Source organism: Mustelus asterias, chromosome 26 (genome assembly GCF_964213995.1).
Source record: "Mustelus asterias chromosome 26, sMusAst1.hap1.1, whole genome shotgun sequence".
Lineage (NCBI taxonomy): Eukaryota > Metazoa > Chordata > Chondrichthyes > Carcharhiniformes > Triakidae > Mustelus > Mustelus asterias.
The window spans coordinates 36761051-36779599 of NC_135826.1; the positions used below are offsets into that span (position 1 = coordinate 36761051).

The 18549-nt window shown below is 44.5% G+C and overlaps 1 protein-coding gene across 1 annotated transcript; it reads left to right on the plus strand.

Annotated features, from left to right (window-relative positions):
- The first annotated feature begins 11791 nt into the window (after window positions 1–11791).
- Window positions 11792–18318, plus strand: LOC144479581 (kelch-like protein 23). The gene is made up of 3 exons (XM_078198472.1): window positions 11792–12734; window positions 14968–15379; window positions 16909–18318. Exons 1-3 carry the CDS (start codon window positions 11840–11842, stop codon window positions 17225–17227), a joined length of 1626 nt encoding a protein of 541 aa, XP_078054598.1. The 5' UTR covers window positions 11792–11839; the 3' UTR covers window positions 17228–18318.
- The last annotated feature ends 231 nt before the right edge of the window (window positions 18319–18549 follow it).

The following is an 18549-nucleotide window of genomic DNA, read 5'->3' on the forward strand; positions in this document are numbered from 1 at the left end:
CTTGGAGAATGCTTACCTGAAGATCAGAGGCCGAATGCCTCTGATTGTGAACAGAACTCCCACTTACCTGACGAAGGAGCAGTGCTCTGAAAGCTAGTGGCTTTTACTACCAAATAAACCTGTTGGACTTTAACCTGGTGTTGTGTTTACCCCAGTCCAACGCCAGCATCTCCACATCATGACTTAAGCCAAGCCATGTAAAAACAGTATCTAGCTTCTTACATCTTCACAATGCAAAAGTCAACAAAGAGCTCAATGTCCAAATGAATGAATCATAGAATCCCTACAGTGCAGAAGGAGGCCATTTGGCTGATCGAGCCTGCACCAACAACAATCCCACCCAGGCCCTATCCCTGTAACAACACCCCCTCTCCCCTGGATTTACCCTGTTAATCCCCGACACCAAAGGGAAATTTAGCATGGCCAATCAACCTAACCCGCACATCTTTGGACTGTGGGAGGAAACTGGAGCACTCGGAGGAAAGCCACGCAGACATGGGGAGAATGTGCAAACTCCACACAAACAGTAACCAAAGGCTGAAATTGAATCAGGGTCCCTGGCACTGTGTGGCAGCAGTGCTAACCACTGTGCCACTGTACCGTAGCTACAAGTTAAAGCACCAACTCGAACATATCTCGGAGTGATCCTAGATAGGACAGTGACCTAGGAACACCTAAAAACTGCAACCAAGGTCAAGTCCAGAAATAACTTAATTGCCAAACTAGCCAGCTCAACGTGGGTACTGTTACTACCACCCTCCAGACCTCAACACTTGCACTCATACTCAGTAGCAGAATACTGTGCCCCTGCTTGGTGAAGATCATCACACACACAAAGTTGACAGCCAGCTAAATGCTACCATGCATATCATTATTGGAACACTACGCTCAACACCACTCACTTGGCTCCTTGTCTTGACAAACATTACTCTATATATCCGGCGACTTACAATAACTCAAAATGATAGAAAATGTTTGCAATGCCCCCCACCTGCCTCTTCATGCCGATCTATTCAGCCCACCCAAAGTACGACTCCCATCAAGAAGGGTGAGGTGGAAAAACCCTCCCACATAGGACTTTAATGCAAATTCCACCTGGACAAACAAATCGGAATCAATGGACACAACCAGCAAGTATCTGGTCTCAAACCGAACCCAACAACTGCCTGGTTTCAACCTTCCAAGGAAAGAGTGGTCCACCCTCAACAGGTTCGGAACTGGCCTCAGCCCCTGCTTGGCCAACCTCCACAATGGGGCATTAGTGCCAGTCCACTACATGCCTGTGGGAGAGAGCAAACAATGCACCACATCATAGAAGAGTGTCCAATCGACAGACTCAGCGGAGGCCTATCAGTGTAGCAAGATTGGAAGAAACTGCCTGGCTTAGGGACTTACATCCCAAATTAAAATAATCACCCAACATCCAACCATGTGCATTTATATAGCACCTTTCAAGTGGTAAAACAGCCTAAGATGCTTTGAAGGGCAATTTGACATTGAGCCACATAAGATGACATTAGGCCAGATGACGAAAAACTTGATCAAATTTTTAATGGGTGTGTTAAACGAGAACAATGAGGTGGAGAAGCACAGAAGTGTGTGGAGCGTATACCAGAGCTTGGGGCCTAGGCAACTGAAGGCACAGTCACTAATTCAAACCAAGGATGCTCAAAGAAACCAAAATTACTGCAGGTATTGTAGAAATCATGATCAATTTACAGCACGCAAGGAGGCCATGTGGCCCATCACATCTAAACTGGCCATCAACGAGCCATCCGGCCTAATCCCACTTTCTGGCTCTTGGTCCGTTGAATTGTAGGTTACAGGACCTGAGGTGAATAACCAATTAAGAGGGTTTCTGCCCCAATCACTTCAGACAATGACTTCCAGATCCCCATTGTCCTCTGCATAAAAAAACATTTCCCCCTCAAATCCCCTCTAAACCTCTTAGTTATGGATTCTGCAAACAAGGGGAATAGGGTCTCCCTATCCATTCTATCTGGACTCAATTTTATACATTTGAATACAGTCTCCCCACAGTCTCTTCCAAGGAAAACAACACTAGTGTGGCTAATCCTTCCTCATTACTAAAATTCCCCAGTCCAAGCAACATACTCTTAAATCTTCTCTGGATGTGAAAGCCCTGCCACAATCAGCTAATCTGCTGGGTTACTTTGATCAAGACAGAAAACTCATTCTAGTCATGCAATACCTTGCCCTACGGTGTTAGGACAGTACTCTCTCTTCTGATGGAGGACAGATTAGAAAAACCCATTGGTTTTGCACCATGTATGCTGATAACAGCTGAAAAGGAATATTCGCAGTTAGACAAGGAAGGTTGAGCCATTGTCTTTGCTGCGAAACAGTTTCATCAGTACCTTGATGGCCGTTTATTCACTATACATACCAACCATACTCTATTGATAGGTCTTTTCAGTAAATCCAAGTGCATTCCTATCATTGCCTCAGCGAAAATATAGTGCTGGGTTCTCACATTGTCAGCTTACCAATATACCATCATGTACAGGGCAGTGAAGGACAATGCAAACGCAGATGTGTTGAGTTGTCTTCCTTTACCAGACATTCTATGATTCTATGCCCACCAAGACATTATTTCCTCCAGAGACAATTTTCTTGCTTGAGAGAGTTTTACGTTATCCCGTCAGTGCCAAACAGATTAAGCAGTGGACAGACCAGGACCCTGTCCTATCTCAGGTGAAGAGATTCTTTATGCAGCGATGGCCTACTGTTATAGCAGATGATGCATTGAGACCATATGCAAAGCGGAAAGATGAGCTGAGTGTGCAGGATGGTTGTATCCTTTGGGGGTCCAGGCTGATCGTCCCACCCCCTAGTCATTCAGAAGTCTTGGATGAAGGTCATGAGGCTCACATAGGTGCCTCCTGAATGAAAAGTTTAGCCAGGTTGTATGTTTGGTGGCCTAAAATGGATTAGGACTTGGAGAACAAGATGAAATCCTGTTCTACATGTCAGATCAACCAGAAGATGATACCACCACACCACTGCATTCTTGGAAGTGGCCTGTTCATCTGTGATCTAAGCTTCATGTGGACTTTGCAGGTCCTTTTATGGGTCATATGTTTCTAGTAATTGTGGGCACGCATTCTAAGTGGTTGGAAGTACACATCATGAACAATATTAAAGCTCCCATTACGATAGGGAAGCTACGCCAAGTTTTTGCAACTCATGGCTTACCGGATTCTCTTGTTTTTGATGATGGTACAAGATTTACAAGTAATTTGTTCCAACAGTTTATACAAAGAATGGAATACGCCATGTGCGTATTGCGCCTTTTCATCCAGCTTCAAATGGTTCAGCAGAGCGAACTGTTCAGACATTGAAAGAAGGATTGAGGGGTTGGCAGGTAATACTCTGGGAACCAAGCTCTCACAGTTCCTGTTCCAGTATCACATCATGTCACAAACAGCACCAGGACTCTCACCAGTTGAATTACTGATGGGTAAGAAACCAAAATCTGACTTGAATCTGCTACATCCAGATGTCAAAGCGAGAGTGGGAAGGAGACAGGAAAAGCAGAAGGAGAGACATGACTACCATGCTAAGGAGGGACTTTTCAACCCAAATGCTTGTGTCTCTGTAAGTAATTTTGACAATAACCAACAATGGCTGCCTGGAGTTATTCTCAACCAGAGTGGTCCAGTATCTTTGGTAGTGAAACTGACCAATGAAAGAGTCATTTGCAGACACCAGGATCACATTTGTCTACGCCATGATTTAGAGATAGCAAAGGTTTCAGGTAACACAGTAGAAGGAACTGCTATTGTGGACGTTCAACAGGAAGTCGTTCCTGATATACAAGGATTTCCAATGGACATTATTTCAGGAGAAGATGAAGAACATTCATGCACAGATACTCAACCTACTCCTGCACCCATAAGTCCAACTCCCAAAGGATACAACCATCCTGCACACTCAGCTCATCTTTCCGCTTTGCATATGGTCTCTCCTTAGCAATATCTAGGAAGTCACTAGTGGTACTGCACAGGTCAAAGTGTAGTTCAAAACTCCTGAAAGACTGCCGTATAGTTGAGACATGGGTTTCATTATGTTTCTTTCCTTAAAGAGGATTGAAATTAAGGGGACAGAAGTGTAACAGAGTGCTACAGTAAGCATCTTTGTATTTGAATGCATGTACTAATGTCTTTAGTGGGTATGAGCAGGTGGAAGTGATGTCATCAATAGCATAGGCTTTTCACGGGTTTAGTCTTACCCCTGTGTAACTAGCTGCCTCCAGTTCTGAGTCCATGCTGCACTGTAAATATTTTTGTAAGTAAATAAGTTTGAATATCACAACGCATTTGACTACCTTTTGTGGCTAAGTTACCGTACTATGCTGAGTACTGAGCCCAACAAAACTTTATTGGAAACAGCCTTCCAGTCACAAAAACAACCATAGACTATTACCCTTTGCTATCTACCCACTATTTCTGCCCTATTGATTTTGCATTTCTCAAAGACTTGCTACATATTTGCACTTCTATCTCCTTCTGACTGGTTGGGAGTCTTTTGTATACATCCAGTAGTGTGATTACTCCTTTGCTGTTCTTCAGCTCAACCTATGTGGTTTCATTTGATGATCTTTCCATCATATCATCCTTATAGCTATTAATCTTTCTTTAATGAGTGTTGTTACCCGCCCCCCCCCCCCCCCCCCCCCCCACTCCCGCCACACCCTCCATTTATATTCCCATCTCCCTATCTCACCTCAAACTCCTGTAACCAGGGCTGCGATTTTCGCATCTTGCTTGAGGCGGGAATCGTCGTGTGTGGGATGGAACATTTGATGGGCCATCCAAAGGTTCGTTGACTTTGGGCAGGAATTTCCAGTCCCACCCAGCCAAGGATTGTTGAGCTATCAATTCTGCCCTTCTTTCAGCATGTCTCAGTAACAGTTATTAGATTATCATATTCCCACACCACTCTGTGCTCTCAGCTCTTCTGCCTTATTCTCTGGACTAATTGCATTGAACTCCAAACTCCCTTGTTGTCTATTTTCTAACCTTTGTTTCCCCTGCCTTCCAAACACACTTTGGAGAGTTATGGGGCTGAAGGAGATTGAGATGGCAATGGGAGGTCATGGAGGGATCTGGAATCATGGATGAGAATTTAGAAGTTGAGACTTTGCGTAACCGGGAGCAAATGTAGGTCAATGAGCACAGAGGTGATTCATGAATAGGACTGAGTGTGAATTGGGACATGGGCAGCAAAAGTTTGGATGACCTCAAGTTTACAGAGGGTGAAATGTGGGGGCTGGCCATGAGAGTGTTGGAATAGTGACAAAGATGTAACATAGGCATAATTGGGGATTTCCACAACAGATGAACTGATAATGCAGAGACAGGTAATCTAACAAAGATGGAAATGGGTGGTCTTAGTGATCATAGAATGGTTATAGTACAAGAGGAGGCTATTCAGCCCATTGTGTCCATGCTTGCTCTCTGCAAGAGCTAATCAGCACATCCCACTCTCCTGCCTTTTCCTTGCAGCCCTGCATTTCTTTTTCTTCAATTAATTTCCAATTCCCTTTTCAGACATAGTGCATTCCAGATCCTAACCATTCGCTGTGTAAAAATGTTTTTTTATCTTGTCACCTTTAGTTCTTCTGTCAATCACCTTAAATCGATGTCCTCTGGTTCTCAACCTACCGTCAATGGAAACAGTTTCTCCTTTCTCACTCTGTCCAGATGGCATATGATTGTAAACACCTGTATTAAATCTCGTCTCCAACTTCCTTTCACTAAAGAGAACAACTAGATACCTCTGCAGTGTTCCAATAAAGGAAGTTTGCAGTAATTAATTGGTACAAAGTTTGAAGCCCTTCAATTCTGACAGCAACAATAGCCCAGTAACTGAAGGCAGAATGGTGGCACAGTGGTCAGCACTGCTGCCGCACAGTGCTAGGGACCTGAATTCAATTCCGGCCTTGGGTCACTGTCTGTGTGGAGTTTGCACGTCCTCCCCTTGTCTGTGTGAGTTTCCTCTGGGTGCTCCAGTTTCCCCCCACAGTCCAAAGATGTGCTGGTTAGGTTGATTGGCCATGCTAAATTGCCCCTTAATTTCAGAGGGATTAACAGGGTAAATACATGGGGTTACGTGGATAAGGCCTGGGTGGAATTGTTGTCGGTGCAGGCTCGATAGGCCGAATGGCCTCCTTCTGCACTGTAGGGATTCTATGATTCTATGAATAGCATGTTTAAGGGTTCTAATGGCACATAGGGCTGAGATAGAGGTAAAGATGTGCAATGTTTTGGAGCTGAACATAAGTGATGGCAAGGAACTGGAGTTGGAAACTCCAGTTGGTATTGAACAGGAGTCCAAGTTTGCGAACAGTCTAATTCAGCCTGACTGTGAAGGAGATGGAGTTGGTGGTGGGAACTGAAGCTGATGGCTGCAACATTCCCAGTGTTTCACCTGTGTTAATTATGGCTTGTCTAAGTCATGATATTGAATAAACAATCTAACAACACATCTTCACCTCCGGTACAAACCTATCCTGAATAACAAAACAACTGTTTAAAAAAGGAAGTAGACAAAAGGCAGGTAACTACAGGCCGGTTAGCTTAACGTCCGTAGTTGGGAAGATGCTAGAGTCCATTATTAAAGAGGAAATAACAGAGCACCTGAATAAGAATGGTTCGATCAAGCAGACGCAGCATGGATTCATGAAGGGAAAGTCGTGTTTGACGAATCTACTGGACTTTTATGAAGATGTCACTAGTGCGGTTGACAGAGGGGAACCGGTGGATGTGGTGTTTTTAGATTTCCAGAAGGCGTTCGATAAGGTGCCTCACAAAAGGTTGCTGCAGAAGATTGGGGTACACGGAGTTAGGGGTAAGGTGTTGGCGTGGATTGGGGATTGGCTATCTAACAGGAAGCAGAGAGTTGGGATAAATGGGGGCTTTTCTGTTCGGCAGTTGGTGACCAGTGGCGTGCCGCAGGGATCGGTGCTGGGGCCTCAATTGTTTACCATTTACATAGATGATCTGGAGGAGGGGACTGAATCTAGGGTATTCAAGTTTGCTGATGACACGAAGGTGAGTGGGAAAGCGAATTGCGTGGAGGACGCGGAAAGTCTGCAGAGAGATTTGGATAGGCTGAGCGAGTGGGCGAGGATCTGGCAGATGGAATATAACGTTAGCAAATGTGAGGTTATCCACTTTGGAAGAAATAATAGTAAATTGGAATATTATTTAAATGGAGAAAAATTACATCGTGTGACTGTGCAGAGGGACCTGGGGGTCCTTGTGCACGAATCGCAAAAACTCAGTCTGCGGGTGCAGCAGGTGATCAAGAAGGCGAATGGAATGTTGGCCTTTATCGCGAGGGGGATAGAATATAAAAGCAGGGAGGTCTTGCTGCAACTGTACAAGGCACTGGTGAGGCCGCAACTGGAGTACTGTGTGCAGTTTTGGTCCCCTTATTTGCGAAAGGATATATTGGCCTTGGAGGGAGTGCAGAGAAGGTTCACCAGGTTGATACCGGAGATGAGGGGTGTAGCTTATGAGGAGAGATTAAACAGATTGGGTCTGTACTCGTTGGAGTTTAGAAGGATGAGGGGTGATCTTATAGAGACATATAAGATAATGAAGGGGCTGGATAGGGTAGAGGTGGAGAGATTCTTTCCACTTAGAAGGGAAACCAGAACTAGAGGGCACAGCCTCAAAATAAGGGAGGGCCGGTTCAGAACAGAGTTGAGGGGGAACTTCTTCTCTCAGAGGGTAGTGAATCTCTGGAATTCTCTGCCCATTGAAGTGGTGGAGGCTACCTCGTTGAATATGTTTAAATCACGCGTAGATAGTTTTCTGATCGATAAGGGAATTAGGGGATATGGGGAGCAGGCGGGTAAGTGGAACTGATTCGCTTCAGATCAGCCATGATCTTGTTGAATGGCGGGGAAGGCTCGAAGGGCCAGATGGCCTACTCCTGCTCCTATTATGTAACATACATAGCCCCCTTAAAGTAGAAAAATATAACCAGTCAAATGCTGTAAACTGATGTAGCTCTACATACGTGTGTGTATATTTCTAGGTATATACAATAATGCATGACATATTCATTTCTCTTTCAATCCCTGCATGCTTTTTTTTGATGCAGCTTCTTACTTTCCAAGTACATATTATGGCTTATTTTCTAATTTGAGAAATTGTTCAGTGGATTGAAACTTTGCTGTCTGGAACTCCTTTGGAAACTTGTATTTGAAGAAGGATCTGCAAATCAAAGATTAGTGCAGGAATATTTTGTGTTGTACAGAAGAACAGGAATAGTTTAATTACCCGAGGTAACTTTCAACAGCTTCTACAGCCCCAATTGGATCAAGTTTCCATTGAAATTCGGTAAATTTTAGGATGAGGAGCAGTGTTTACTATGACTTTGGTTTGCACAGCATGGTTGATTTGTTATACTGTGAATCCAGCTTAAAAGGCAAAAGATCATTTATTTCTCCTTGCACCTGATTCTCAAACCCAGAGCTAATCTCACCACAAAAAAGAACCAAACAATTTTTCGTGTGTAGGGGTGAGGGTGAGGGGATAAGATGTAATGAAATCATGTATTTCATTTCTTTGACATTTTATATCAATTGTGAGTGTGACTCAACTGAAGTCTGCTAGTGACGTACCCTTTATCATCTTGCTACAAGCTTAGCTAGTAAAATCCAACATTGCGTAATTTTTAAAACATAACATGCAATACTACCCATGACAATGATAGTTTGAGAAAGGCCCATGCACTTTAAATCAATATTAATGAAATTATATGACCCTCTTTTCTTCCACAATGACCGAGCTTTAAAACTTAAAGTTTATGTCACCCAGTGTCTACTCCTGGACACACTATCTCAGAGGTGTAATGTATAAGTGATTGTTAATATTGGGCATACTACTTCAGAGGTGATCTGTAGAAGGTTCATTAGATCCAAAACATTAACTCTGTTTCTCTCCACAGATAGTGAAGTGACCACCACCCGTGCCGGGCGGCACGGTAGCACAGTGGTTAGCACTGCTGCTTCACAGCTCCAGGGACCTGGGTTCGATTCCGGCCTTGGGTCACTGTCTGTGTGGAGTTTGCACATTCTCCTCGTGTCTGCGTGGGTTTTCCTCCGGGTGCTCCGGTTTCCTCCCACAGTCCAAAGATGTGCGGGTTAGGTTGATTGGTCATGCTAAAATTGCCCCTTAGTGTCCTGAGATGCGTAGGTTAGAGGGATTAGTGGGTAAATGTGTCGGGATATGGGATAGGGCCTGGGTGGGATTGTGGTTGGTGCAGACTTGATGGGCCAAATGGCCTGTTTCTGCACTGTAGGGTTTCTATGATTTCTTTCTATGAATCTCCTTCCAGGATTTTGCAAAGCAAGAGCTGCAGTGGTTTCTGGTCGAGGTTCATCCCGAACAGCTCTGTAACTCAAAAGTGTGTGCTGTACGGGCTGTTCATAGAAATCATAGAAACCCTACAGTACAGAAAGAGGCCATTCGGCCCATCGAGTCTGCTCCGACCACAATCCCACCCAGGCCCTACCCCCATATCCCTATATATTTATCCACTAATCCCTCTAACCTACACATCTCAGGACACTAAGAGCAAATTTTAGCATGGCCAATCAACCTAACCTGCACATCTTTGGACTGTGGGAGGAAACCGGACCACCCGGAGGAAACCCACGCAGACACGAGGAGAATGTACAAACTCCATACAGACAGTGACCCAAGCCAGGAATCAAACCCAGGTCCCTGGAGCTGTGAAGCAGGAGTGCTAACCACTGTGCTACCGTGCCACCTGTTCTTAGGGCTACAGACTGAGATAAGCAGCGATTGCTGCGTGAGGACCATCAACTTGGCGAAAGACACATTTTGAGTCCTTGAAATTTGTTCATCCTCTGAAGCAAAAGACGGTCGACTATCTAGTATTGCAAACTGGCACATGTCAAGGTCCAGGTGTATACGATGAGGGGTGCACTAAAGCTTGGGCAGCTACTGTGACGGCTCAATGAGAGAAAGCCACTGTCTATGGCCTCCCGCCATAGGACACTGAGGGATTAAAAACTGTGTTAAAACCACTTGGGTTGTATAAACTGTAATTTTAAGTGTAGTGCGGCAACTCATGTACTATATTGAAGGAAACTGATCTGTATTGCACTTTATGCAATGTACCTTTGCAAATGTTATGAATAAAGTATTTTAAATCAAATAACTATCCCAGATTTGGGATGTCTGAAGGTAATTCTGGACATAGTATCCCAGTGATGAGACGTATAAGGGCAATTGTTAACGCTGGGGACACTATCCCTGAGGTAAGATTGTAAGGGCAATTTTTTAGTCTTCTGCTGGGATTCTATCCCAGGGCTGGGTTGTGTAAGGGTGCTCATTATCATTGGACACACTATCCAGTCTTACACTATTGGAGCCTTAGCTTGTTTATGGAAATGACCTTTTGACAGTGAATGTAGACATAAGTGTTAGGAAAGCGAGAGCCAAAATCCTACCACCCATGTCTTTGGGTATCAGTAAATTGTGAATATTGTTTGGGGTGCAATATTGTTGTGGTATATATCCATAAATGCACTCCAGGTACTGGACTACCTGCGATTTTAACTACTTTGAAGACAAAAGTTTAAACAAGAAAAGCCGAAACACTAATAAAATACTGGAAGGCATGTGTTTGCCCTGATCCCACAGTTTAAGTGTCCTTTATTTTGTTTCTCAAGATGGGTCTCACTGGTATTTAATGATGTACAATGTTCCCTGCCCTTTCCAGGATATGGAGATGCCGGCGTTGGACTGGGGTAAACACAGTAAGAAGTTTAACAACACCAGGTTAAAGTCCAACAGGTTTATTTGGTAGCAAGAGGAGAAATTTCTTCAGCCAGAGAGTGGTGGGTCTGTGGAATTCATTGCCACAGAGGGCTGTGGAGGCCGAGACGTTGAGCGTCTTCAAGACAGAAATTGATAAATTCTTGATTTCTCGAGGAATTAAGGGCTATGGGGAGAGAGCGGGTAAATGGAGTTGAAATCAACCATGATTGAATGGTGGAGTGGACTCGATGGGCCGAATGGCCTTACTTCCGCTCCTATGTCTTATGGTCTTATGGTCTTAAAAGCCACACAAGCTTTTGGAGCTCTCAGTCAGGCTTAGAGCTCCGAAAGCTTGTGTGGCTTTTGCTACCAAATAAACCTGTTGGACTTTAACCTGGTGTTGTTAAACTTCTTACTTTCCAGGATATACACACATTGCTATGATGGAGCATATTGAAGACTTGCTTTTTTAGCTGAGGTCACACTGCAGAAGTGTTGCGCCAGCTGCCTGACCTGCTTTCATGGTATTGTGAACAGGGTGGCTTGGACGGGGAACATTAAGTGACTGCTTTATTTTTTATTTAGTGTCACATTAACACTGCAATGAAGTCAGTGTGAAAATCCCCTAGTCGCCACAGTCTGGTGCCTGTTTGGGTACACTGAGGGAGAATTTAGCATGACCAATGCACTTAACCAGCACGTCTTTCGGACTGTGGGAGGCAACCAGAGCACCCGGAGGAAACCCATGCAGACACGGGCTGTTCACGGCGGTGTTTAAGGAACACGTGGGCACTGCAGGGCACACAGTGTTTTAAACAGACAACAGTAGATTTAGTTGGGTTGGTTAGGTTCACTTTGTTTTTGTTGGGTCTATTTTTTGTGCTTCTGTTGAGCTTCTTTCAGTTTGATTAGACCAGTGGTGCCCTATAAGGGCATTTGTGCCACCCTTATCTGGCCATGGAACAGGCCCAGATGCCAGGCATAGCTGCAGCTGCTGTGAAGATCAGGGGGAAATGGCCAGCCACAAGGAGAAGGCCCCGGCCGCGGACACTGTGCTTGAAGTTGGCCAGAGGCTTTTCAATGTCAACAGAGGGATGCTGGCGTCGGCCAGCGACTATTTCCGGGCCTTGTTCGGCGGCGGCGCCAGGGAAAGCTCGCAGAGTCACATCGTCCTGCGAGGGCTGGACCCCGAGGCCTTCCAGCTGCTGCTGGGCTTCGCCGCCCGGGGCCGAGTGAGTGTGGACCGGCACAACGTGGAAGCCTTGCTGGAGGCGGCCGACTTCCTGCTCTTCGAGCGGGTCAAGCGGCTGTGCGCCGCCTTCCTGCAGCGGGAGCTGCGGGTGGGGAACTGCGCCGGCCTCCTGGCCTTGGCCCAGCGCCTGGCCTGCCCGGGCCTGGCCGACGCCGCCCGCGGGGTGGCCCTCACCCACCTGGCCGCCTTCATGGCCGAGGAGGAGGAGTTCCTGCAGCTTCCCAAAGAGGCTCTGGCTGAGCTGCTGGCCAGTGACCACCTGTATGTGACCAAGGAAGACCAGGTATTTGAGGCAGTGATGAAGTGGGTGAGCCACCACCACAGCAGAGAAGGACAATTCCTGGAACTGTTGGCCTTGGTCAGGGCCCCCTTGCTCAGCCTGTCCTTCCTTGACCTGCTCATTAAACGCTCCAAGTGCAGACTGGAGGATGACCCTCCCAGCAGGCTCCTGAGAATATTAAACCACAACCTTCCCCTGAGCTGGACAATAGCCCACACCCAAAACAACAGGAGTTATGAAACCATGTATGTCCTAGGTGGGAAACACGAGCAAGAACAACAGGAACTATTTCAGTTTAATCCAAAAACCAAGACTTGGCAAGCCTGCTCTCCCCTCCGCCGCCGAAACCTCACCCAATATGCGGTAGCAGCAGTAGGTAACAGTGTGCAAATTACAGCTCAGTAGCTTGCGTAACACTTCCAGCTTTGGGGGTAATTTAATGAACTTAACTGCCTGTTCAAATGAGTATAATAAAACTATGTTTGCAGGCTATTTAAAACTTGTTTCAATGCCCATCAAGACTATACATGTCATAGAAACATAGAAAATAGGAGCAGGAGTAGGCCATTTTGCCCTTCAAGCCTGCTCCTCCATTCAATGTGATCATGACTGTTGTTGCTGGGGCATGGGAAATTTTCTTCCAGGCACTCAGTCAGCCTCTGAATCAAACCGGGACAGAGCTTTACTTTAGCCGAATGGGTTAAATCTAAGTTCTCTATTAACACTTGAGGTGACGTGCAGCCCTAGTTAGATGCAGAATTAATCTCTCCCATACCCAATCTCAAAGCAGCATCCAGTGTGAATTTTCACAGCTGGGGCTACCCACTGTTACAGCCCAGGTGCAGAGGAGAATTCCAGCCTTCCCAGCCTGGAATGGATTTGAACACGGAAGTTGAAGTACGGGGTTTAATCCCACTGTGCCATTCTGCCTCAGGTACTTCATGTCAGTTAATTATAGGCTGTGCAGCTTTTAAGAATATGTGAACAAATTCGGTAAAGTAAGTAAAATTCAGGGTTTGGTGGCAGTAATATAAATACAAACCATTTCATTTCAGACATCACACCTTCAATATTAAGAGCTTGAGTCTGGGGATAGTACATACAAACAAAAAATATCAATAGGCCTTTTGATAGATCAACCTTCCCTATCTCTTCTTCTCATTGCATTCCTACCTCTTTGCCCTGTTTCCAAAAATGCACCTACCTCTCATTCACAGTTAACCCGACTTTATGTCCGCAATCCTCACTCAGCAAATTCGATCCTCAACTGAAAGGCTCAATTATCCATTTCAGTTAAATTCCAAAAGATGATCAGGCAATTTCCTCTAGATAGAAAATGGGAATATCAGGAAAGTGACCCAAGGTCATTTTTGCCTTCCTGTACTGTAACAGGATTCGTGCTTATTTTTAGATGGTTAGTACATATGGGCAGAGATATCTACTTGGTGTCAATTGAGGGATAAATGTTGACCAGGACACTACTGATAAACCTCTTGTGCTTCTTGTGTCTCACAGTGCCAGGCACCCGGGTTCAATTCCAGCCTCGGATGACTGTGTGGAGTTTGCACGTTCTCCCCGTGTCTGCGTGGGTTTCCTGTGGGTGCTCCAGTTTCCTCCCACAGTCCAAAGATGTGTGGGTTAGGCTGATTGGCTATGCTTAATTGACCCTAGTGTTAGGGGGATTAGCAGGATAAATATGTGGGGTTATGAGAATAGGGCCTGGGTGGGATTATGGTCGGTGCAGACTTGATGGACCGAATGGCTTCCTTCTGCACTGTAGGGAATCTATGAATCTAATCTATGCGCGGGTTAGGTTGATTGGCCATGATAAATTGCCCCTTAGTGTCAAAGGGATTAGGAGAGTAAATATACGGGGCTAGGACCTAGGTGGGATTGTTGTTGGTGCAGGCTCAATGGGCCAAATGGCCTCCTTCTGCACTGTAAATTCTATGATTCATATCTTTAGGGGATTAAAGAAAGGAAAGAAAAAATGGCTTCCAGACTCTGGAAAGTGGGTTGAGCCACATCCATAATGTCACATGTCAAACATATTATATGTCAACAACATCATAAGCCAGAGCTATCACATATCCTTAGCACAAATGTATTGTTTGGCTGAATTGACTAGTTACTTGTTAAGTGGTCAATCAGATATCTGTTGTTAAGCAAGTCTTTGAAATGTGTGGTAGCTTTTATTAATTGCATGGGAACTAACTGTGAATCACTTGGCTGCATAGTCACTAAACAACCAAGATAAAGCTTTACCAATCAATATCTAAAGTAATTGAATGACCAAGGAAATGATATTCCTCAACGACAAATGGACAATGCTATTATTTCTGTGTAATTGAAAACTCAGAAACTAGATTGCGAGAAATTGTGGCTTTAGATGCAATACCTAGATTGCAATTGCTTCAGAGAGCTATTAGTTTCAGAGAAAACAGGCTTGGACTCTTAAGTAGCAAGACTTCGGTTTGTTCGGCTTAAAAATATTCATAAATTATTGGGTGAAAATCTGGGAGATTATCCACTTTCAGTCTATACAAACCCTGATCACTGCACATTTCCCATTCTCAGATAAGGCTGTTCTATGTCTGTTTCTGTAACAGGGAATTTCATCTTTGTGACGGGCGGGTACTTCCGAGATCAGGTGGTCTGGTACAGTGTGGACTGGGTGCTGATTTATAACTATTGTGAAGACAGTTGGATGGAAGGACCGGCGATGAAGCAATCTCGCAACTGGCACTGCGCAGTAGGTGTTGGGATGTACCTTTATGTGCTGGGAGGGAGTACTGACACAGACGTCATCGCTGATGTTGAGCGACTGCCACTGATGGCCACAGAGTGGGAGAACATGCAGCCTATGGTGGAACCCGTGGAGAGAGCTGCAGTGGTTAGTGTTGGCACCAATATCTATGTTTTGTGTGGACTAAATGAAAACGGTGGCGTTTACAGCGGAGTGCAGCGACTGGACGTGAACAGTGATGTTTGGGATGTAATCTCCTTCTCCCCACTCCCACGGTAGGTCCTGTTTAATTTTCATGAGGAGGTGTGCTAATTTAACACTACTTTGCATGTTTATAGCTACCTTGATGGCTTTCAACTTAGATTGATCCTGTTTAAGCTCTCTGCTTAGCCTCTTGCTTGGCCTTTCTGCATCTATTTCATGTCCCCTTACCTCTCCCTCTTTTGCCTTGCCCCATCATTGTCTTTGCCATTTAAATGTTTCACGCCTTTCACATTATCAAAGACCATCCCTTATATTCTTTCCCTTCTTTACTTGCTTCTGTATTTTCATAAAACGTTACATCTCTAATTTTTCCTAAGGCTAAGATAGACATATTTTTAATCAGTAAGGGAATCAAGGATTAGGAGATAAGGCGGGAACGTGGAGTTGAGGATTATCATGTCAGATCAGTCATGATCCCATTGAATGAGCAGAGCAGACTCGATCGGCCAAATGGCCTACTTCTGTTCCTACGTCTTATGGTCTTATAAATGGTCACAAACATGAAACATTAACTGTGTTTTACTCTGCCCAGTTATTGTGACAATATTGTGCCTTTATGAAATGCATTTGTGCCATATTTCTTGTGCAGGATTTGTTTTAGCAGTTTGTTTTACTATAGGTGCCGCTTTGTCTGTACCTGGCCACTCCCCTTGTTTCCGCAGCAGCATATTTGATCTTAATTGCAAAAATGTTTGCTTTAATCTGGACTAATGCAGGGTTGTTATGTTAATGTTTTCCCCTGGGGTTTTTCAGAGTTGGGTTTGATTCAGGTTTTGACAGGAAAAGTCATGTGATTGGGCAGGGCTAGGTTCACAGAGAGAAACCCAGTTCAGTTGCTGTTTGGGATCTGTAGAAGTAAGAAATAGCTCTTTGTCTGTCTCTCTCTTTGGATTTGGAGACTTGAGATCTGCCAGAAAATAGGTCTCTTTCTCTGAAGTCCTGCTGCTTGAAGGTAGATCTTTGGAGACTACTGTATGGGAGTCAGAAGGCAGGTGTCTTTCTATTTGCCCAGGGGGGTTAAAAGACTGGAAATCTAACATTGACATGAGCATCTCTTTTTTTGGTGTTAATTGGTTCTGAAGTAGGATTTATGTCTATAGTTCCAATGTAAGCAATATCTCTATAGAGATAGGTTGCTGTTAAGAATTATATTTTGTCTTGTTTACATATGTTAACCAGAAAAAATTATGCTAATTCTTTTTGTTACATTCTAACTGGGTTCTTAAATAAAATTTGTTTTAATAAAAACTATCTAGTGGGTCAATAGAATCACAGCTGGAGCGAAATACCTTATTATCGCACTAATGCCAAACTGAAATAAAGTTGGGGTCTAGGCTAACTTCATAACATACCTTGCCTGCTGAGGGTTTTCAGCATTTTCTGTACATATTTATGTTCATGGCAATCCTTTTTAAGGTTAGCTTTGCCTGTGATGAGCTGTAACTGAGCACAAGGTTGCTGCACTATATCAGATATCTCAGAAGTAAATACAGTTCAGCAGCACTTTCACTGACACTGGTGTTTTCTTTACCCTTTTAAGGTATGATCTCTGTGCCACCATTCTGAACGGTGCATTATACATAGTGGGAGGCCAGACATTCCGTCTGGACACGGACACTGACGAATGGACCCCAGTGGATGAGAAATACTTGAATCAAAAGTTCTTCAGCGGCTGCACTACTGTTAACGGGAGGATCTTTCTCCTTGCAGAGAGGAGAGGGAACACATCGATCCCAAACATGATACTCTTTGACCCATATACAGACACATGTGAGGTGGTGGATATGGCTGTGCCCTGCCCACTCCCTGTACGAGGCTGCGTGTCCATCCGAAAGTTCAATGTGAAATCTGGGGTCTAATCAGATACAGTTTAAAAGAGGATGCGTTGTGTGTATTGACTGCCTCAGATCAGTGCCACCTTTCGAGAGTAGAATCAAGACATGAGAATCACTATGTCAACTTTCCCTGTAAGGAAGATACTGCAGTCATTACTGCATGGGGGATGTCACAAGCTGATTCTGAGGGTCCTGATTGGAACCATCAAAAGGCACCTTGAGACTTCCCCCTTAATAATTTAGGGAATCTGCATTAATTATAAGCTCCTACCTGCCCACTGTTCTCTCTATGGTTACATATCCTACTTTCCAAGAGTGAGCTGAATTTCTTATTTCTCCCTTAGCCATGCCTTTTTTGCTTCTTGATTAATATAATGCTTTCCTAGCCACTGTCCCCCTATGGGAACAGAGAAACAACGTCTAAGTTCCTAGCCAGCTTCCAATCTTTCAGCCTGGCTGCTATCCCACAACAAGTCTTGTTTGCTCATTACCTCCATCCTTATTGACTTGGATTGGTCACGAAATGTATAAATCTCCCCACGACCAGACTCCTTCCTATCTGTGCAACCCCTTGCATCCCTCAAGTCTGGCCTCTTGTAAATTTCTCCCTCTTTGTCCCCCCCCACTTAACTCCACTATTAGCAGTAATACCTTCAACTACCTTGGTCACATACACTAGAATTCCTTTACAAACCCCTCCCCGATTTCTAGCTCCCTCTCTGCTGTTTTAAGGTCCTCCATAAAACCCTCCCATCTTTCTTTGGCTCAACATCCAGTTTCCTTATGCCTTGGAATGTTGCTTGACTTTGGATAGGCAAGTTCTTTTCGTACAATCCTACTTGTTCCTCCTGATCTGCAGCTGGCAGGAACCAATACAATGAAGATTCCATCAGCAAACTGTTGACCCCTTTGGAGGCTATTGTTTCCGTTCACTGTGAGTGTGTATCACAGGCCGAAAGCAATGTTGTATTTCCCTGCCTCTGTTTGCAGCGTCACTCAAAATGCACAGAAAGGGAAAGATTCAAGGCAAGAGAATGAGCACACAACAGTGGATGTTAGTGAACAAGTCAGGAAATCAGATTCTTTGAATAAATGTACTATTATATTCAGCAGAGGTATTGTGTAATCTGAGTCAGTTTATTGGCTCACATCCACCCTCCAGCTATCACTACAATAATATTGGTATCGCATCGTCAACATAGTAAACTGTCCCCTGGGGCTTCTCGGGAGCATTATTGAACAAAATTGGACTCTAAACCACATAAGGAGATATTAGGAGTGGTGACCAAAAGCTTGGTCAAAGAGTTTCAGTTTTAAGGAGCATTTAAAGATGAAGAGACACGTGG